The sequence below is a fragment of the Argiope bruennichi genome, chromosome 11 (genome assembly GCF_947563725.1).
Source record: "Argiope bruennichi chromosome 11, qqArgBrue1.1, whole genome shotgun sequence".
Lineage (NCBI taxonomy): Eukaryota > Metazoa > Arthropoda > Arachnida > Araneae > Araneidae > Argiope > Argiope bruennichi.
Window position 1 is genome coordinate 21,020,007 of NC_079161.1, and position 23,994 is coordinate 21,044,000.

The 23,994-nt window shown below is 25.5% G+C and overlaps 1 protein-coding gene across 1 annotated transcript; it reads left to right on the forward strand.

The window, feature by feature from the left end:
• The first annotated feature begins 290 nt into the window (after positions 1 to 290).
• On the forward strand, positions 291 to 23,891 carry LOC129956964 (fumarate hydratase, mitochondrial-like). Its single transcript, XM_056069030.1, has 10 exons — positions 291 to 508; positions 2,230 to 2,355; positions 5,726 to 5,836; positions 9,103 to 9,279; positions 12,974 to 13,129; positions 15,855 to 15,966; positions 16,529 to 16,609; positions 17,558 to 17,761; positions 21,751 to 21,967; positions 23,543 to 23,891. The coding sequence occupies exons 1-10, from the start codon at positions 380 to 382 to the stop codon at positions 23,748 to 23,750; spliced, it is 1,521 nt and encodes a 506-aa protein (XP_055925005.1). The 5' UTR covers positions 291 to 379; the 3' UTR covers positions 23,751 to 23,891.
• Positions 23,892 to 23,994: the final 103 nt, after the last annotated feature.

Sequence of the window (23,994 nt, forward strand, 5' to 3'; positions counted from 1 at the left end):
GTAGTCAGATCTCTGAACTTCTATCCAATTTTACATTGAAATCTGAATCTATACCATCAATATTTAGAAGAAGCAAAATTTCTTTAATTAATGTAATAATGTATCCTCAGAGTCTTTAAATCCATAAAAAGAAAACTGATACTGAACATGGCAAATTTGCTAAAGAACAAGATAACCCTCTCATCTGCTAGAAAAGAATTTAAACTTAACTAATAATTCTAAGAATTCATATACATTTAATTTTTATTTATCTTTCTTACAGAAATTATTGAACAGTTTAATTTGAATTGCGTACGCGACAGAATCCGTGACCGAATAGATTAAAACAGAAACTATCAGAGCAAAGGTCGGAATATCGCCTGCTGCTTGAGATATCAGAATGTCTATCACAATGTTGTCCAGACAGGGTTCCCGCATATTACTTCGTCATATCAAGGATTACTCAACAGAAATAAAATTCTACACAGCTCTCCGGCCTTTTCATATTAATGTTTGCAAAATGAGTTCTGTGAGTAGCAATTAATAAAATGCTATCTCTTATCAACGTGCCCAATACATGTGTTTTTTATTTACCGGTTTCAGATATCTAATATTATATAGGAATTAGTTGGAAGTCTTGCATACAGTTACATTAACAACTTTTTTATTCACAAATTTTTCTTTGAATAATTTTGTTCCGTTTTTATTTATTTATTTGTAGATGTAAGCGCATTTTTACACAAAAAAGTATCAGTCTACCGAATAAAATACATTTCAATAGTACTGTAAAGTTATATCAATATGCTTTTTTTCCGTAGAAAGGAAGTTAAAATTTAAATCGCTGTTTTGCTTCAATAAATTGTATAATTAAAACAATTGTTTTTTTAAATCAATATTATTTCCTATTTCTCTTTGCATTCCCCTGTTATGCCTTGAAATTTTTTGGCAAAAAATGAATAGGGTGGATTTGATATCTTTGATTCTTGAAAACTTGAAAGTAGCACGGTGTGCATTCATGTTTGTGAAGTCTTGTATCTTATCTTAAAATATATATATATTCGTACTGTTATTATATAATCAGTTTTGAATTTCCTTTTTTCGTTTTTGTGAAAGGATGGATAGATTATAAAGGAGAACCTAAATCAAAGCCGGTTAAAAGAGTATGGATTTGAAAATGTCTACTTTAAGCATAAACGTATAGATTACCAGTGAAAAATAAATTATGCTATTTATATGTCCAAGTGTTTAATCCTATATATTCAGCAGTATAAATTCTCCATATTATAGAATGCTCTGTAATAATGAAACTAGATAAATTCCAGATGAAAATTTTATCATAAAACTACAGTGACAGATTTTTGAACTGAGAGAGAGCCACAGGCAGTACAATTAAGAATATGTTATGTATCTATTTATAAATAAATCAATTTGTATAAAATACAGGTGCTGAAATATAAAAATAACATTGACATTTTGTCAAGTATAATTGCTTAGATTCTTAGTTTCATTTCATTCACTTAATTATTGCAGTAATTACAAAGAACGAACATTTATTTAAATAACTATGTACAAACATAAGTACTGTGCAGTCATGAATTTTAATAAATAAATTTTTAAAAGTACATTTTCATTAATTTATTAAAGTAAAAAATAAGGCTTAATTAGATAGTAAGTTAGTTAATTTTTTAATACATTCAAATGGTAATACAATTGATCAGCTTATTAAAAAAGGGGATCCATAATACTCACTGCCTAAATCTGCCACTGAGAATTGATATCTTTAGCAATCCTTTTGTAATTAACTATTTATAAAGTTTATGTGATATGCTTTTTGATTTTCAACTATAAGTAATTAACAGTATGTAATTAAAAATTTATTTTTCTGTTCATATATTGTATAATCAAGCATAAACTCAATAAAAAAAATGTTTATATTATTATAGCATAATACCATCATACATAATTTTTTAATTTCAATTTAAGTTCAAAGTACTATGGTTTATTCATTAAATTTATCTTGTCTAATTGAATTTAAGATATATCAATCTCTGTCATAATTAACTAACTGAATTTCACTGCGAGTTAAATTTTGTGGTTTATATAATGTCTTTTCTATAATATGCATTTCTCAAATTTGAGTTATATTTTATTAAATTTCTATTACTTTATGTAAATCATTGATTATATTTTTAAGAGAAACAAATATAAATATCTGTTTTTATTTATTATTTTTATGATACGTCATTTTAGGGGAAAACAAGAAAAGAATATGACACTTTTGGTGAATTGAATGTCCCTGCTGATAAATATTATGGAGCTCAAACAATGCGATCCATGTTGAATTTTAATATTGGAGGTGAATCAGAAAGAATGCCTGTAAGATTTACATTATATTTATACCAGAATATGTTTTTATCTGTATGTGATGAATTAAGCATTCTTAGATGTCTTTGAAAAATAATATATTTTTCTCAATCTCCTTATTTGATTAATTTTCTTTTGTTCTTTAAACAACATAATTTATGCAATTATTCTATTGCATGCAAAATGTACTATTGCGTGTTTTTGAAATATATGCACATTTGTAATTTTGTTATAGAATATGTTAACATAGTATTTAGAACATTATTATTCAAGAAACCAATATTTTCCATGAACCAAGAAATTTATAGTCTGTATTTATTCATATTTGTATTTCCAATCCGGATAGTGTTCTTAAATCTGAACACCCGGTTAATGAACATAATTTAATTTAATGCACATTTATGTAATTGTTAACTGGTTGCTTTATTTGAATAGAAGATGCCTCCAATTAGTTGAAACAATCCTAGTATTTGACTCGGTGCCCTTTGATTTGTTTGTTTATTTGACTTGTTTATTTGCTTGTAATTGGCATTAAAAATGTAAAATATTAACTTATATAGCATGAATAAAAAAATTAATTCGATATAATCTTTAAGTTGATTCTTGAAAAATTTAAGCTGTAATTAATTTATTTAATATAATGCTTATTTCTACTGTTAATGTTGAATTTAATTTTTACCACCAAACAAATTTATTTGACAGAAAATAGACTTGGATCATGCTAAGACTTTTGAAAGATTTTCTTTATTTTCTAATGGAATTGAAAGATTTTCATTGTAATTGTATAAATTTGCTTATTGGTCTTCATATTCAACAGTTGAGATATATTAAAATTATATCAGAAAATCATAAATTGTGATTCCAAATTTTTTGCAAGAAACTTCTGATGTCTTACATTTAAATTTACATTTTAAATTAATTTTTATATTGGTATTCGTTCATAGTATTTTTTTTTTTTTGTATGTAATAAAATTGTCTAAAACATTGTTGCATAACAACTATTTATTATTAGTCTTCCAAATGTCATTATCTGAGTCTTTTGTGCAATATGGTCAATTTGAATTTCTCAAATTGTAACTTCTAAAGAAGAGAAAGAAAGAAATTGAGGGGTAAATAGAATTATTATTTCAAAATGATGGAATCATTTTGTGCTACCTTATAAAAATATCTATATCTTACATTGCCCATAATTTCTGTATAGACAAATTTCTGTTTAATATACATAATATATAAAGAATTAGAATATTTATTAACTTTATGTTGATGATATTTTCTTGTATCATTTTAAGTAAAGATATTTAGTAATAGTAAATTATGCAATATATATATATATGTAATGATATTTTAAACTCTTAATTTAAACCAAATTCATTTCCAAGATTTTATCTTAATTTAGACCATAGTAAAATATTCTTTTATTTCGTGATCCAATTCCACTTTTTTTAATTCCTCTGTAAAAATAATGCACCATCAGTACTACGTATCAAATGAAAGTGATACTTCTGTTACTCTTCTCAAGGTCAACATATGTATTCCCTTGGCAAGACTAGTGATCATTTGTACGTCCCTTTTTGCCATCTTGTAAATAATCATGATTGTCTCCGGGGGGGGGGGGGAAGAGAGAGAATAAAACGGAATTAAAAATACAACGTCTTGTCTATGTCTTCAACCTGCACTCTGCTTTAATCAAAAATATTGTTATATATATATAATATTGCATTTAATTGTTCTGCTATTATTTGATATACTAAAAGTATCATCATTAAATTTTTGCTGCTTATTTATTATTCTTTTATATCAAACCTTTCATTTTTCAATAAAAAAAAAATCTACTTTAGTTCATCAATGTGCCTTAAGTTAATCATAAATGGAGAGTCCCTAAACTTCATTGACTTGTTTCAACATAAAATGCTTCAAACCATACAGAAATATGCAACAGCAGATTAAAAAACTTAAGCACTCAAAAGATTTTTATGCTGCTATGTATATGTGTGATTCAAAACACTATGATAAACATTTAAATAAAATTTTATTAATCATAATTAGACAGAACAAAATAATATAAAAAAATTTTAATTTTTTTGTACTTCTACCTTGTATTTAGAAACTTCCTTCATAGCTTTTTTTAATGCAAAATTTTCTTTTAGATCCTTAAAACTAATCTTGTATAATATGTATGCATCATAATTACTTATTGGAGATAAGGTACACTTACTTTGTAATATAATTGATCTGATGGCGATTTCAATATGCTGCAGTTTGGGAAAATAAAAGATTTGCTGAGTAATTTGTGACCATTAATATTAAAAATATGTGAAATCTAATGCTTGCATTTGAAAAGGCACACTCATTAATGTGGCTTATAATTATTTTTTAAAGTTCAAAATGATTTAATCACGTTTTTTTCTTTATTGTTATGACTATTGCAATGAATTTATGATCCATTTTTGAGTAAAATGTTTGAAGCTCAAATGTGAAATTAATGTTAATATCTTCTAGGTATGTTTAAATAAGTTCTGACAGCTCTAAAAAAGTCTTTAAATGTCTGTTGATCAAGTTGTTTTATGCAGACATCTCTCAGAAAATCAAATCTTTTCTGTTTCTGTATATATCTCTCCTCTTCTTTTAATATTTAAATTTTTAAAAAATATGTGGTGCCCTATCTTGATATATTCTAAGTAGGTATTTATTTTCTTTAGTGGTTAATCCATCTGACAGAATGTGTAAGGGGGTATCGGGAGGGTTCAGTTAAACCTTGGGGATCCTTTTCCCACCTCTGTTGAACTTTCCAATCCAGATATTTTTTATTAGTACTAATTTACTCTGTATATGAAGTCTTTAAATTACAAATATTATACTGAGCTGAAATAGGAAAATTCATTTGTAGATCACCTACTATTACTGCAACTGGTTTCAGTATTAAGTGATTTTAAATAAAATGTTACTGCAACTGGTTTCAGTATTTCACATACAAAAACACACATTTTTCCTGTTCAGTATTAAGTGATTTTAAATAAAATGTTAAAAGGCAAAACCTTTCTTTATCACATTCCAAATGCTCACAAAATTTTCCAGTGTTTTGGGTAATATTAGTAGATTTGAATGCATAGATGTTAAAAATCAGATGAAAACACAGAATTGGATTAGACAGAAAATAATGCAAAATAAATCTTTGAGATTGCGGAAATTGCAGTTGCCATTTGTTCTAGCAGCCCTAGTCATTAATTCACTGATTCATTGATTTAGTTTTTCTTTTTTATCTGATGTTTGCTATAATTCGTTATTTATCCAAGAATTAGCTATCTTTAAAAAATATCTTTGATGAAAGTTGATGAAAGAAAAATTAAGAAGAATGTTAATTGTGTTTCATTTATTTTAATAGCAACCTGTGATAAAAGCTTTTGGTATCCTGAAAAAAGCAGCTGCTCAAGTTAATAAAGAATTTGGTCTTGATCCTCGAGTTGCAGATGCAATTTGTCAAGCAGCAGATGAAGTAAGTTAATATACTTGTATCTTGTACTCAACATTCAAATAGCTGAATTAGTTTCTCTTAGGTTTCATTGTTCAAATGCATCTTTTGAATATTCTTCAATCGACACATCTTAAAACTTGTAAATATAAATCAAATTGATGAACTCAATAAAATATAGGAAGCATTAACAAAAATTGGTAGACTGTTTACAAAATGTAAAATATAAAATATTTTCAGTTGATAGAAGCATATTTCATAAAATAGTGCAGATATGCAAAAAATAAAATATATTTCAATAAGCTAAGAACATTATAATTTTTTTAACAAAGAAAATTAATATGGGGACTTTTGTTAAATAAATAGTTTAGATTAAGCAAACTTATTTGGGTAAATATTCAACACAGTGAAAAGTAATGCAGTTTTAAAATAAGTAAAAGCAGCCATAAAGCAGCTTCTTATAGAATATTAAGGAATTTGTTCTCCTACGAATTAATGTATATAATCCAATACATAGTCAACTTAAAATTGTCATTCTGTTCAACAATCTTCTCCAAAAATATAATGTGTTATTGCAAAAAAAAAAAAAAATTACTGATGCAGAACTCATCATGTATTTGAGATCTAATTATTTTGTGACAGCAGATACAGAGTGAAAAAGACAATGGAATAATAATATAATTCAGTACAATGTTGTGATGCCTTCTCAAAGTATTTTTATTTGTTCTAAAACATATTTCTAAATTTGAAGAATGTTGGTGTGTGTGTGTGCACACGAAAATCATGCTATGCATGAATATTAACAATTGTCCAAACATTTTTCTTGTGGGGTCCTTCCAGCCCCCTTCTGATTTTTAAAATTTAAAATAATCTGTAAGTAATTATTATGTTATGCATGGTATATCCTTAAATCATGTGTCTTTCTGTGGATAAGTACATTAACCTGTGAACTGAGCATTCTCTGTTTGTGTCTTGAATACTATTTTTTTCAGACTTTGTTATTGGTATTTTAGTAATCTGAATAAAAAGTAGTAATCTGAATCTAAAATTTGCTTTCAGAAATTATATCTAATGTATATATTTAGCCTCTTATTTTTCATCTTTTTTGAAATTAATTTTGATAAACTCAAGAAAAAATATGCATTGTAAAATTATCTGTGATATATGACTTATTTATATTTTGAAATTTGAAGATTTTTTCAATTATTAATTGTGCAATTCATGATAAAGATAAATCAGATAAAAACAATTGTTTTTGTTTCAAACATTTATGGTTAACATTCATTTCATAAGTTCAAAATTTGTCAAAAGGGACTTTTAAGCATTCATTGAGAAATTCAACTTCTTCGTTAAATTTCTACTGATACTGATATTGTAGTAATCCATAATTATAAATTTGTGATTGCAATAATTTTTTATGGTTGCTCTATTACAAAAGAAAAAAAAAAACGTGCTCTCTCTCTTTTTTACCTTACTGAATAAAGAAATGTCGCTACGTCTTTTATTTCCCCATCTTTCATTACTTTTTTGTTAATACTCTGAAATATTGTAAGTTTAAAAGGAGTGTTGAACCCATCATATTGCAAGCCAGCATTACTATTACTGTTTGAGCTGTGATGTATTTTCAAATTATCGAACAAATTGTATTAGTCCTTTGGAACTCTCAGGACATATATACCATATTCACATTTCCAATTACTGTTGGAATTAATTTAAAACTGACTGTAATGTGTTTCAGCTATAAAATCAAGATAATATACTGCTCATAATTTGTAAATTAATTGTTTCTACCTATTTTCCTTCTATATAAACCATTGTTTATTAAAGATTTTTGTTTTGTATATATATATATATATATTCACTAGTTTTGATTTATTGGTAAACATACATCTTTGTAATAAATATTGATTAGATATAGTAAATATATAAACAACCTTTCATTATATTTAATATATTCATTAGTAGTAATTTTTTTTATCATGGGGTTGTGACCCACAGCCAAAAAATTTGATTATAGCTCATCATTTGTTTTAAAAGTTTATTTATCGTAATTTCAAAATATCAAAAGCTGAGCATTAAAATGCTTTGTTTGCAAATTTATGGTTTTATATAGAAAATAATTGTAAATAAATATTTTGTGCCAAAAGTTTAGATGAAAGTTTAGAAATTATGTTCCTGATGACACTGGCTTCAGTGTAATGGCATAGCAAGAGTGAACACCATCTAAGAAAAATCCCCCCCCCCTCCTCTTCTTTGAAAAAATGAAATAATTACACTAATATTTTGGGCATGTCACCTCAAAGGATTTAAGGATTTTATATATAAAGCACTTTTACTATACTTGACTCTCTCTTTACTACACTTCTGCTTTAGTGTTTAGTTGGAAAGAAATTTGATGTATGAATGTTACTTCTTGAGAATAAATGGGAATTAAATGCTCTTATAAAAATACTTTTTTTTTTGTCTTTCTTACTTTACAAATGACTGGCATCTATAGACATGACTGATTTAATATTTCAGTCACTACGAAATTTCAGCTATAAATTGTGTTTTTTAGAAAAATATCTTGTAATTTTTTTAAAGGTAGTACAATCATTTTCATATTCTGATTCATATTGTTAAAACTGCAATTGGGTTATAAGATTGATGTCTAAAATATTTCTACCTAAATAAGAGTACCTCATTAAGTTGCAAATTCTTATCTTCATTTTTAATAACCATTAACAGTTCATATCTGCATTACAAAACACATTCTCACTTTTGAATTTAAATGCATTGACTTCCATATTTTTTGCTGTGGTAACAAATCAGTATCCTTAAATATTCCACATATTAATGAAAGTTTAAAGTTAAAATGACATTTAAAATTTTTATTAGTTGACTTTTAATTTATTTTCTAGATAATACAAGGAAATCAAATGTGATCTCTTTTTTTGTATGTATTTTACTATATTTAACAAAAATTAAGATATCCATAAAAAAATTGTTTGCTTCATTCATTTCTCTTTCCTTTCTTTCTTTATTTTTAGAGACAACAAACAAATCCAGAATTTAATTTCACTTTTATAACATGATAAAATGGAATTTATGCTTTAAATTAATTTGGACGTTAATGTTTGAAATATAAAAATCATTGAATTTATAAATTGTATTTAGTTAAAAAAGATATTTTAATGGTTATAAAGTTATATTTTTATTTATAAATTTATATTATTAGTATCATATTGAATGTTCCAGTAAATTTTATTCACTCTTGATAATCAAACTGATATTTTTATGTTAATTTTCAGGTAATTGATGGTAAATTGAAAGATCATTTTCCATTAGTTATATGGCAGACGGGTTCTGGGACACAAACTAATATGAATGTAAATGAAGTTATTGCTAATAGAGCAATTGAAATTCTGGGTGGACAGCTTGGAAGTAAAGATCCTGTTCATCCTAATGATCATGTAAACAAAAGCCAAGTAAGTTCTTTTTGATAATTAATACTTTCTTTCATAATATATTCATCATTCATTCTTTCCTTTTCATGGATTCAAATTGTTACAACCTTTTTAATGGAAATTATTTTAGGTGTAGTTGTCCAATTCTTGTTCTACACAAATTGAAATGTTTTTCATGATGCTTAAAATTTGATTAGAACATCGTTTAAAATTATAGAATATCGTTTAGAAACAATAGTTAAAATTATTTAAAACTGTTAAAATGAGATTCTATAAAGTTTTTTTTTTTCTGTTAGTCAATGTTTAACAAATTAATTTTCATTTAAAAATGCATTTTTATATATATGATTTTCTAAAACTTATTAAATTTCTGTTACTTAAGTAAGAATTCAATTCTTGGCTATGTATTTGTATGTGGTCATCAGCAGGCTTAAGACTTCATATCTAATCTATTTGAAAGCCACAAAGAAGAAATATATTAATCCCTCATTATAATTTTGAAATATTGTAGATGTTGCTTAATGTAATGACTAACAACAACTTAATTGGGTAAAATCAATTATATTTTTATTAAATGAAGAAAGAGATGTCTTGTAGATATTCACCATTTTTTTTCATAAATAACAATTAAAAATTTTCTTTGTGGTTTATGGGTAATTATTTCTTAATGGTTCACATATATATTGTTCATTTTTGTATTTTTTTTAAAAAAATTATTGAATGATGCTTTATTTTGTGTTTTAAAATATCAAATACTTTTGACATTCGTCAGAGTTTTATTCTTCATGTTCTTCTCCATTAAAGCAAAATCAATATTTATTATTTGCAAAAAATTAAGAAAAATCAATATTTATTATTTGAAAAAAATTAAGGAAAATCAATATTTTTTATTTGATTTTGCTTATAAAAAGCTCAAAATTCTTTTAAAAAATAGATATAATTTTTCAACTATGCTGCAGCATTGCATTGATTCATTTTCATTTTAAGGAAAATTTAATCTCTATTATGAATTTCAGTTTTTATTCTTAAAATTCAAATAAATTCTTTCTGTCTACTTTGCTTTTGTAATTCAGTCATAGGCAGCCGGGGTTTATGGCTTTTCAACAGATTTCTAACCATATCTGGCATTTGTTTAAACTATATAAGCTACTCTAGTTCAGACAAAAGATTGTAAACATCATCCCATGGAAAACATGACTTCCAGACATTTTATTATTTCTTGACCAAGAAATTCCATAAACATTAGTCATTGATCCTGATTAAAAAAGAAATCTCTACTTCAAAACAGTTAACATTAAAAGATGTAAAGATGAACATTTTTGTATGTGTCGGTTTGGGGGAATTTTAATAATATAAAAGTAATGATAATAACTTTAAGTAGTTTCTATTGTACCAGTTCTTATAAATGTTCTAAATACATATTAGTAAATATTAACAATATATGAAGAAAATTAATGGGATGAGAAACAAGAAATGTTTTATTTACTTTCTTAAAAATTTTCTTTTTAGCAAAAGGATTTATCACATATCTATGTAATAAATGATGAAATATGCAATTAAATGCTAATTAATTATGGAATGCTAAGAAATTAATAGGAGATAAAATGGAATATGGAATGACTAGTTGAAAAATATTTAAACATTAAAATTAGGTAAACATTGAATTAATTAGAAAGGATAAGTATAATGGGTAAGCAAACCTAAACTGGTCCTAAATTTGTTACATTAAAATGTGTTTGATCTTTTTCAAGAAAGTACAATACAGCTGCATATTATATTCCATTGCTAAATAAAGAAATACAGATGTGTTTTTTTTAATACTTTTTCAGCATTTATGCAAAACATGTTAAGACATGAAATGAGTGCAACCTTTCTTTTTCTTTTGATGATTTGTGAAAGACATTGCTAAAATAATTAGGAATCAAAGTAAAGGTTATAAATGATGTTGTTTTTTCTGAAAACATTATATATTGTTTATTAGTAATTCTGTAATAAATTGTATAAAATTGATCATTTGTTGTTGTTTAGCAAATAAATTAATTTTTGCTTTCGTAATATTGGCACATAAATGCAGAAGGCTAATATTTTCATTCTAGCCAATTTTGTAAATTTTTAGAAATTATTTCATTAAGATTTTTTTATAGCTGTTGAAAAACGATTTATTTTCTATTGCATGAAAGAACTTTCTTATTTTAGAATACTGGAGGATTAGGAGATTTTTACAATATTTTAAAAATGACAAAAGAGATAGACCAGCTATTTAGAATTTTAATTATTGCATATGCTCCCAATTGAATATTTCTTGATTATTTTTCGCAACATTGTTAAATTTCTGATATGCTAATCTCATGATAGCTATTATCTTTAATATCATATTAGTGCTTCTTTAATCAATGTAAAAAATTTATTCAGTGATTAAATATAAGTTAACCTATTGAATAACAACAGTCATCACCTGAATCTTCTTAAAATGAGAATAATTGAAAGTACAAAGGAGGACTTTATACATTCCTGTCAGTTGAAGGGTTAATCAATAATGTATAGCTTAATTTAAAACATAGCTTTAAAAAAGTCTTTTAAATGATATTTAATACACTAAAATTAAGGTAATGGTGAAATAAAATTAAATCTTGAAGGAGAATAAAAATATTACTTTAGAATTCCTTTTATTACCTCAAAATAAATGAATGTTTTTTACCCATGAAATTTCAAAATGATGATATTTTGAGTTTAAAATCTGGCTAATGTGTGATAAATGCTCATTGTTTTGTGTTTGGAAAAACATATTGACTTCTTAGACAGAAATAGAGAGGAAAAGGCAATAAATAATTCTGCAAATGGAATGCTCTTCTGTAAATAGGATGCTGAGCATTAATAATTTAAAATGATCTTATTATCTCTTTAATTAATTTATAAAAATCAATTCTACTGGTAGTATTGAATTTATAAATTGGAAAAGTTAAGAACGCAGCTCATAGCTTGATATTGGCCAATCTACCCATTACATATTGGTGATTAAATAGGAAATGGAAGTAAAATAATGACCTAGGTGATTAGAACAGAAATAAATTAGTTCAGTATGAAAATGAAATCCTGATCATTTACTTATACAGCATTTTTAGCACCATATAATAAAATTTTGCTAGTTAAATATCTGTACTGTTCATAAGTAAAAAGTTATGTAATGAAAACAAAATTTCTAGCCATGTAACTTGAGATTTATTTCTAAAATAAAGAGTCAACAGAAATATTAAATTAATTCATATTTTAAATCTAAATTAATTCATACATATGATTTAACTGTTTTCTGAAATCTATCTTGTTTTTCTATCAATGAAGCAAATTTGTTTGACTTATTTAATCAGAAATTACATAATTTTGCCTTTTTTGTAAATTTTACTATTTTTTCATTTTTATTAGACATGATACTCTATATTGGACATGGATGCATTCATAATTAATTATAATAAAATATTTAATGCAATGTACAGATGAGTCAGTACACATACTCCATTGTTCCAAAACTGTTCTCTAAAAATTTTCACTGCAATAAAACTGAATTTTGTGGATTTCCTTAATTGCCGAGTATATATTGATTTTTATATATTGTTTTAATTCTGTGTTAGAAAATTTTCAGTTTGTTTTCCTCATTTAATTTTATAAAAACTTAATACATTGGGGTAGAATTAATTGTGAGTAAAATTTTATTTTTCAGAGTTCCAATGATACTTATCCCACAGCGATGCATATAGCTGTTGCTATGGAAGTTGATCTTATACTATTGCCAGCCTTAAGAAAGTTGCATGATGCTCTTAAAAGCAAACAGAATGAATTTGCTGATATAGTTAAAATAGGAAGGACACATACACAAGTAAACTATTTTTTATATTAAGGTATTTTTATTTAGTTAGTTTATTTCTGTTTTCAGCAAAAATCTTTATATTTACTTTTCGCGTATAAACATTTTAACTGTCTTAAATCTTATGATTGTTCATGAATGATGTATATTTCCATAAGCACAAATTTTTATTATTCATGAATTATTATAAGATTAAAAGCTATTTATTTTGATTCTAAATTGTTTATTATAAGACAAACATGATTAAATGAACTGATGCAATGAAAAAATTTTACTTCATCATTAAATAACAAGATATCTTTTGGAATTTTGACTTCTCATTTTGATGTAGGTAAAAAGAATTTTATTGTAATGCTGAATTTTTTTTTTTTTCCTCTGCTTAAATTGAATTATTTGATCTTATTCTCCAATCTATTTATTGTTGAATATCAAAAAAATTATTTTATTATGACAAAGATAATTCGAGTGTCTTTTGTCATTGGCATTGCATAGTTTGAAAAATTCAAATTTCTTATACATCATAATTGTTTAGCTTGTATATATTTTCATACTTATTTACAATCATTTTTTTTTTTTCGTTATTCAAAAATATTAAAGCATCTCTTATATTGTCTGTATAACATAACTTAATATTTTTCATTTACCATAGTAAGATATTTGAAACTTCTATTTAGAAAAGAAATGGTGTCATTATTGTTTTACAGTTTTAATAATATAAATGATAGCATTTGAATAACTATTATGAGGCAATGTTGTATTTCATGAAGAATTCTGTTTAGTTCTTAAACTTTGCATTCAATGCTATATTCATTTGCATTGTCTTGCTCCCTGGTTTTATTAGTGTAAAAATGGATTTTGAATTTAAGTATATAGAATTATATTTGAAAAATTACTATGCCATTTTAGATTTCGAAAAATAACAGAATTCTTGTTGCTCTATTATATTTGAATTAAATACTTTGCAGAATTTATATGATATGTATATATAATTTTTAAGTAACATAATTTTTTGTTGTTCATTTCATATAATCTCCTTTTATATGGATGCAATAAAATTGCCTCATATTCATTTTATTGTAACGATTTATATAAATAAAGTGTTCTAATTTTATTTTTTTATAAGCTCTGCTACTATTAATTACATAAAGAATGTTTTTTATTCATTATCAGTAACAATATTCTTTTGTGGTATTGGAAGAATTCTTTTTAAAATTGTGAGCATTTCAAACTTCTGATAACTTTCTTTCTGATAAATTATTGAAAATACTTCTTATTGAAATGTAATTTAATCCTTTAAAGGGCCTTTTTTTCTAATCATATTATGTTAAAATATTTTTATGCTTGAAATTAGAATAAGAAAAAGGATTCATTTACCTTATTAGATAAAACTTAATTTGATTAATTAATTAATTTGGTTAATTAATAATTAAGTATCAAATCAAGACACATCATTTTGTGTAAAATAAAGAACTAAAGTATCTAAGTTTCTGTCTTTCTAAAAAAATGTGTCAGAACTTATGCCAACCTACATAAATTCATACGAAGATTGATAAATTTGGTGGGAAGCATACTTCCCATGGCCCTAGAAAGGGTTAAAATATTTCTTTAATTACTAAAAGTTTTTGTGTATGTTCATTCTATTTTCTTCTTCTTTTAAGCAAACATTTTTATTTTATTATGAGTGAAATATATTCTTTTCTTTTAGAATTGTATTGCTTTTGTTGAATGTATCTTAACAGATTCCTTTATTTAAATTAAAAAGTTGTAAAACTCATTGAATTTCTTAAACTGTTTGTTTTTATCCCAGTTATGATAAGATATAAAAATTCTGAGGTTACTGAAATATACTTTTACCATTATATACTTTTCAGTGTTATTACTTAAAGATACTGCTGAAAATTAGCTTATTTAGAACACTTCAGCAAAAGTTTTTTAATAAATGCATCTAACCTTTTGTATATCATTAAATAATGCTTCTGTAATAAATTCTATATTTCTTTTCTATACATATATTTAAATCAAAAGCAATGTTTCATACAAATTTTTGCTGTGGCAAATTTATGTACTAAAGTGTTTTTTAGCTGGAAAAAAAAGTAGGATAAAAAATTTAATAACTGTTGTCTTACTGGAATAGCTACACACAAGAAGAAAAAAAAACTTTTTGTTATTCTTGCATATTTTTATAAAAACTTTTTGTTAGTCTTATGCATTTATTTGCAATTTTCTGAAATTTAGTGTAACTGGTGACTTTTCAAGAGTTGGTTAAAGTTCTGAAAATTGGCATACATGAATGATATATTTTTTGCCCCCTCCCCCCCTTTTTCTTTTAGTAAAATAGATTTTCAACTAAAATTTTGGTAATTATTCCTAAATTTCTCTGATGATTGTCTAAATCCATTAATTTAAAGATTAAAAGAATTCACTAAAATTTATGAAATTATGATTTTTTTTCTCTCTTTTTAATATTTAGCAAGTGCACTAAATAATTAATTAAAAAAGTTTCTTAAAGAAACATGTGCAGTAAATTAAATTTAATTATAAAAAGTGTTCATATTCATTCTGTAATTGTTAATTAATGATAGTTACTCTATTCTACTGCTGTTATCAAACATAATAAGTTTTATAAATTTTAGTTTAATATAAATAAACAAAAAAAAGCTGTAATACTTTTATGAAAACCTATAATGATGTTTGTGTTACTGTCTTTTATACTTCTAATAATTTTTATATTCTGTAGGATGCTGTTCCCTTGTCACTTGGCCAAGAATTCAGTGGTTATACAACACAAATTGAATATGGCATTCAGAGAATTAAGGACACCCTTCCTAGGGTATATTACCTTGCTATAGGTACATCAAAATCACAAAATTCATAAATTCACCAATACAAAAATCAAAAATACAAATATCATAAATACAAAAATTTGAAGTAATAGTATGTTATTAGTTATCATGATTCTCCTGACAATTTTGAATAATTTAAATTTTGATGTCTTAGCCATATTTTTCATCTGTTTTACTTTGAATAATAAGAAAACTCTAAAATCTGACTCATACAAATCTTTTTTAATCATTTGAAGTTATTAATTTTGAATTTTTAGCCCATTTTTAATATTGTCATAAGATATTTAGATTTTGTATTATCATGATAATTAAATTTGTTTAGTTATGATGGATATTTAATTTTAAACTGTTTAATATATATATTCTGCAGTTTGTACTCTTAATTCTTTTTTAAAAATTTTTGATTACTTATTTTTTTCCTCTCAAAATTTGAATGTGTTCATTTTTTTAAATTTTCCTCTTGTAATTCCATTTTTTTAAACTTTTTTTTTATGATTTCCTATGTTTATATTGGCTTTTAATTGTGACTTTTATATATGTATATATTATATTTTCTGTTTGATTCCAGGTGGTACAGCTGTTGGAACAGGTTTGAACACTAGAATTGGTTTTGCTGAAAAAGTAGCTGCAAAAGTTTCTGAATATACTGGTAATAAAGATTCATCTTCTCTATTAAATATTAGCATTTTTTTTTCTTAAATACATTATTCTTTATGAAAGCATATAATCAATTTAACAAAATCGTGAGTTATAAAGGGGTGCAAAGAATTTTTAAAGATATTGCCTGGTTTGTCTTTTTCCCCTGTTGTTTTTGTTTTTTATATATTTAATTTAATCTTTGATATGATTTTCCAGATGTTCTTTAGTTTCCCTAATTTGGATGTTAACCCTAATTTGGAGGAACTAGCATCCAGAGTATTCATATGAATTCTTTTCAGTTGTGAATTCAGATTTTCTCTTTGTGCACCCTCCCCTCTCCTTCGTCTACCTTTAAAGGAACATCCCTGAAAACAATGGGTGTAATTTTTCATTTGAAAAAATCTTTTGGATAAAACATGACATGTTTTTAAAACATACTGAAATAAACAGTCCAAAAGTAGATTAAGTTTTAAGATTTTTTTTTCAGTTTTTGAATCTATTATTTATATCTTTTTCATAAAAGATTTGTTATATACAAATTCAAAATCTTTCCTTTAATTTTCATGTTAATTCTGGTTTAACTTTCCAGATTTATGAACATAATTTTTATAATTTATTTTAAATATTTCTTCTTTTACTGTTTTTAATTTCATTTTTTATATAAATTCTTTCTAAAATGATACCAGAATGGATTAATATAAAAAAGTATATTAAAAAAAATAGGTGCTAACTTGGAAGTGGTGGGCTGAAAAATAAATTATCATATTATATGTATCTCTCTTCTCAAATTCACAATATGCCATCCTTTCTAATAGAAGAAGAGGGAAAATCAAATATTATGTTATCAACAAAAGGCAATTTTAAAATCTTGTAAAACTGAAGCTTAAAAGGCATCGTTATTCTTGCTTATATGTATGCTAGAATAATTCTAATACATTTTTTTTTCCCTTCCATTTAGGTTTGCCATTTGTATCTGCTCCAAATAAATTTGAAGCTCTTGCTGCACATGATGCAATGGTTGAGATCTCTGGGGCATTAAATGTAGTTGCTTGCAGTTTGATGAAGATTGCTAATGATATTCGATTTTTGGGATCTGGACCAAGATGTGGTTTGGGAGAACTCATTCTACCTGAGAATGAACCTGGAAGTAGTATTATGCCTGGTATGTTGTATTCACTTTGGATCACTGATAAAAGCAATTCAGCATTCAGTTTACTTAATTATTCATCATAAGAAATTCTTATTTTTATTGTTAAACAGGCTTTTTTTGCTTTTTTTTAACTATTACTATTGTTGTAATATACACTATGGAAGTTTTAGTAATAATAGAGGTTATAATATTTATGCTGTTAACATTTCTATTATCTATACTTATAATAAAGCTCAGTGTGTGTGTGTGTGTGTGTGTGTGTGTGTGTTGGCGCTCTACAGGCCAGACCGTTCGACCTACAGCTATCAAATTTGGTACATGTGTACCTTAGAGGTCGGGAGTGTGCACCTGGGGTCCCTTTTTTTGAAATTTTAATTATTAATTAAAAACTAACTTTCCCGCCAAAAAAATCTTCCATTTTCCCCACCGCCAACTTTTCCGCCAAAAAAAATCTTCCACTTCCCCCACCGCCAAATGAGTAAGGCTTCAGTTTCTTTTTTCTCCCAACAGTAATGAGGCTAGGGTTAATATTTTTCGGCAGATTATTTTAAACGATTCTGTTTATTTTCGTAATGTTTGATGCATTTAAAATTAAACATTGTTAATTAATCCATGTTTCAGATTCATTCTGAAGTACTTTTGAATTAAAATAACACAGAATAAAGGAAATTAAAAATGTATAATTTGCATAGCGTTACCCCAACTGGCGTAGAAAAATTCACGCATTTGCGTTACCTAACTGGCGAAGAAAATTCACGCATGCGCATTGTTCTGATTGTTGTCATGACAACCACTTTCAACGGATGATTTAAATTATTTTTAGGTTAGTTGCATGCTTTTGTAATTAAATTGTATTTATGTTAGTTATATATTTTTTTGTATATGCTTATAGTTTTAAGTACATCGTTTTTTAAGTAGTTTTTTTAAACCTGTTTTAGACCGATTATTTTAAACGATTCATTTTATTTTCTTAGTGTTTAATGCATTTAAAATGAAACATTGTTCATTAATCGATCTGTTCATGATGAATCTGAGAAAATTTTGTTGACAAATTCTTGAGATATTACATAAATTAAGAAAGATATTCCTTAGTACCCATAAAGTTTAAACGCTCAGTGACTCTATTATCAGTAATCATATTATTAAAAGAAATGCTTTGTTTCAGTAAAAAATATTATTATATTAATTGCAGATTAATCATTTACACTTTAATTTAAAGCATAAATTCTACGAGGGGTAACAGAAAATTAGAGAGATACATAATACGTTATGACTGAAGGCCTTTATAATATTATGAATGAATTATATGACTATCAAAATTTGAAGTTTTAAAATATTTTGATAAAGAATCTATTGGGAATTGCATAAAATATTTAATTATTAAAATTTTTAACGAACATTAAGATTGGCGAACCGGCTGGTCGCCAAAGGCGGCTAGTATGAAATAATTTAAAGCAATGTATGCACATCCAAATGTGGACATCCAAAATATTTTACTGCCAGAATTTCATATCACCATAATATAAATATTTTATTTCTGTTTTTAATTATTTTGAAAGTTTCAGATTAAAAATAAAATAAGTTGATTTCCTTAATATGTTTCATCTTAGATCAATTGAATTTGGCTTAAATTAATTGAAGATTATAGAAATATTTATTTTGAAGCCATTTGTTATCTCTCAATAATAGATTTGTTTTATAATGTATTACTCAAAAATCTACTTGTTTGCATTTCAAGAAAATTTTATTGTATTTTATGAATTATCATAAAATAATTTTTAGAAATATTGAATATGTAAAATTGCATTCTAAGCACCTTAACATAAAGATAGGAAGACATTGAATTAAGAATAATCCTTTATGTACTTGAAACAAATTAATCCTTTCAGAAATGGTATATTTGTCTGTAGTTTATGATATTATGTCTTACAGTTAAAATTTGTGTTTGTAGATAAGAACTTCAGAACTAGAAAAGAAATTATATAACTTCTGTTTTTAAATATTAATAAAATTGGGCATTAGTATAATTTTATCATCCATGCTTTACTTGGAAATAAAATCCAGGAACTATAAAAATAAACAAGTACCTAAAATTCTGTATGTGTTTGACACATTTTGAATTTAAAAAAAATTGTAATGCAGAAAACTGTTTAATTTCCTTACATGATTTGTGTGTATGTGAAATGTAAAATTAATAAAGTTTGCTCTAATTATTGGTTTGTAAAATTTTGTGTTCAGCTTTTTATTTGCTAGAACTTTAAACCAAACAGCTGAAATTTAACATAGTGTGTATAGTTTTATATACATTTTTTAAAAAAGTAAAATTTCAGAAAAAAGATGTAATACTTACAAATATAATTGTAATTCTATTTAATTAGTATGTAAATAGAAATGCTCTTAATAAATTTACAATTCATGTTAATTTTTAGAATGCTAGGAAATTGCAGTTTATTCAAAAAACATTTCAGCCATTAAATCTGTCCGTAATGAATTAAATTCATGAGGTGAGATGTTTTAAAATCTTTTTGAATGTTTGTTTCTAATTATTAAATTGTTGTTTCGCCTTTCAAAGAAAAATATAGTACAATTGTAATAAATGGTATAATCTTTGATTTTATTTTTATTTCCCCTGTAGGGAATAAATTTATAATTATTATTTAGTGTATCTGTGATGTCCTAATTGCTTGTGGTTATAGGTATGCAGTATTTTCTTATCTACTGGGAAATTACATTTAAAAAGTTTGCTAGAGATTTTGAATCTTATTTCTTATAATAAAATGTGTTGAATGGAATAAAATTGAAACTGCTGTTATGTTGAGATAACTGGGCTATTCAATAAGAATGGAAATATATATAAAAACATTTAAAAATTTTGGGGGGGAAATACATATGAAACTTTTCATATTATTCATTGTCAAAAGATTTTCACTTTCACTCAGTTTTTCAAATACTCTTTTTGCTGGAAAGGATTTTGTTATTATTATATTAATTACATAATATTATTATATTATTATTAATTAATTAATTATGTATATTAATTACAAGAAACCAATAAGAGATTTGCCATCCTGCCATAGCTGGGAACTGAGAAACCATCATTATCTTGACAAAATGATAGTGGGAACTATAGTTGAATCCTAATAACCATCACTGGCCGTGACAATCTTTCCTCTAGGAAGAATGTTCCTTCACTGCTATGTAATAGCAATTCCCACATTATTACTTTATTCTTCAGAGAGCAAAAACTAACCACAATACTAGAAGCTTCTAATTCCCACTTTTGAGTTGCTCCAAGTGGGGGATAATGAACAGGGAATTAAAAGCAGAAATTCTATCATTCTGGAAAATAATTATTCTGTTATATAGATAGACTTTAAAGCATATTATTAAAAAAAAACAGTTTTAAGATTTAACTTTTAAAAGCTGGGTATGAACTAATAAACTTGCTATTTTTATGAAATTGTGACTTTCATATTGTTATTTGATTCAAATTACTTTACTGTTATAGCAGTGTTAGTACATTCCTATAATAACTTTCTTGAAACTTTTGCTTCACTTACAATACTTGCCACATTTCAGTACATTTAAAACTTTTCATGGATGACATGATGAATAAAGCTTTGGAAAAAAATTATTTAAGATATATTCTAAACTACCATATAGAATATATGGATAATATTTAAAATTCAGAAAGAAGACTGAACTAATTTTTGAATAAAAAATTGGATTATTAACCTAAGCCTTATATGTGACTTAAAGGCATTTAAGTCACATTGGGGAATTTAAAATGTTTTTTATTGGGAGATGAGGAATAATTTAAAAAATATTAATCTGTGCGAGTTTCAATTTTACTAAACCTTATTCTTAGGTTGTAAATTTCTGCCCAAATCAAAAATAAACATTTAATACTTTTTTAAACAATAAATTTTTCATTAATATTTTGTATGTTAGTATTTTGTTCCTTTATTATTTCTATTTCTGACATGGCAATATTTTTTCAGGAAAAGTTAATCCAACTCAGTGTGAAGCCATAACAATGGTTGCAGCTCAAATAATGGGAAACCATGTTGCTACAACAATTGGAGGAAGTAATGGCCATTTTGAATTGAATGTATTCAAGCCCATGATGGTGGCCAATGTTCTACGCTCTATCCGTCTTATGGCCGATAGTTCTGTCTCATTTACAGACAACTGTGTGAAAGGCATTTTACCAAATAGGTAAGATAGTTTTGAATTTGTCAAAAACAAAGCTTTTTTTTTTATTAATAATAAAAAAAATCATTAACTGCTGAAGGGTTATTGTCAACTTGCATGGGGATGTAGTACTATAATTACATTCATAAAAGCTAGCTTAGAACTAAAGAACAATTTCAACACATGACATATTGTCATGGTTTTTTAAGAAGAAAATTTGAGCCGGTTTTTGCTCACTCCTCTGTGCATATCTAAACATTAATTATATAATTACCTAAAGAAACCACTTCTACTGACTCTTTTTAAAGCTATCTTATTAAATTTGAGTGTTCTGTTCTAGAGTAATTTTGCCCTTTATCAGAATTACAAGCAAGAATTTGAACACCTACACCCAGCAAAAATATCAACTTAATAAGAAAATAAAAGAGAAGCAAGAAAAAAGTTATATATTCTTTGATTAAAGTATTGTAATTTTACAAATCAGTACTTTTTAAAAGTTAGGCATGACAAGCCATCTACTGCCAACCCTAATTTATAATTTTATACATGAAAAATTTTAGCTATTTTACAACAAAAAGTTTTTTTAAATTCTGTTCAATTCATATGGTTAATACAAGACTATATTCATGTACATAATATTAAAATTTATGTAATAAAATATATTGAAACACTTTGTTTTTCATTTAGCATTTATGACATTTAATTTAACTTAAGAAATGAATTCCTTTAAAGTAATATGAAATAAAAACTAATATTACAATATATCAGTCTATTTTACATCATTAATTTGATATAATTATGTTTAAATGTTTCTTTGGGTTTTTTTTAAATAAATTCTTTAATAAGTTTAATTTTATCAGTATTTTCTAAAATATCATACTTATGGATTAGACAGTTAACTCATTTAATCTAAATTGTCCTAATAGGAATTTTTAATAATTTTTTTATCCTTTTTAATGCTGAAATTCCTGATCATGCCTTTTTTTCTTATCATTTGTTCTTCAGAATGTCACTTTCTATATTTTTTAAACTTAATTTTTGAAAACTGAATTTAAAGCAAGGTATCGTTCACTAATCAAATAGTTTTATGTGCATTGTGGTGAATAGCATATAATCTTGTTAACAACTACGCTACAAGAGCGTACGCTTTTGTATCCGGATTTTGTTACTGGACTGCTAACCACAAGGTCCCAGGTTCTATCCTTTGCGCATACACGTATCTCTAAATTGGTGACCCACGGCGATGTGCTAGGATAGAACCTGGGACCTTGTGGTTAGCAGTCCAAAACCAGGATACAAAAGCATACGCTCTTGTAGCGTAGTTGTTAACTGGATTATATGCTATTCACCACAGCATAATGTAGGAAGAAAAGAAAAAAAATTACAATTAAAATATTACATTTTTACTACACTATCAGTAACGTTAATTAACTTTTTAATGGATAGATTGGTAACTTCTGATGATTACTATTTAATAATATAAAATTATTTTTTATTGCATTTTTTAAATTTTTTGATTAATTTATTTGGGAAAATTGTATTATGAGAAATATTTCTCTAAACGAGATGAATTCTCTAAAATACTTTTTCATCTTTTAGAGAACGAATCGAAAAACTCATGAATGAATCCCTGATGTTAGTGACTGCTCTTAATCCTCACATTGGTTATGACAAAGCCGCCAAAATCGCCAAGACTGCTCACAAAGAAGGTACAACACTGAAAGAAGCAGCAATCAAGTTAGGGTATTTAACATCTGATCAATTTGATAAATGGGTTCAACCTGGTGATATGTTAGGACCTAAGTAAATTGTTACAGCTTTTAGAAGAATGTTTTCATATTGCATTATGACTATCACAGTCTTTTTATACTTATGAAGTGAGAATGCACATTTATATTGTTTCAACTGTAAAATAATAAAGCTGTAAAATAAAAAGATACTTTCTGTAGGCTTTTTATTTGTGACTTTCATTTCAATAATTTTTTCTTTGAATGTTAAATTAATATTTTACAAATACAATAAAAATTTATCATGTAAGGGACTTATCATTG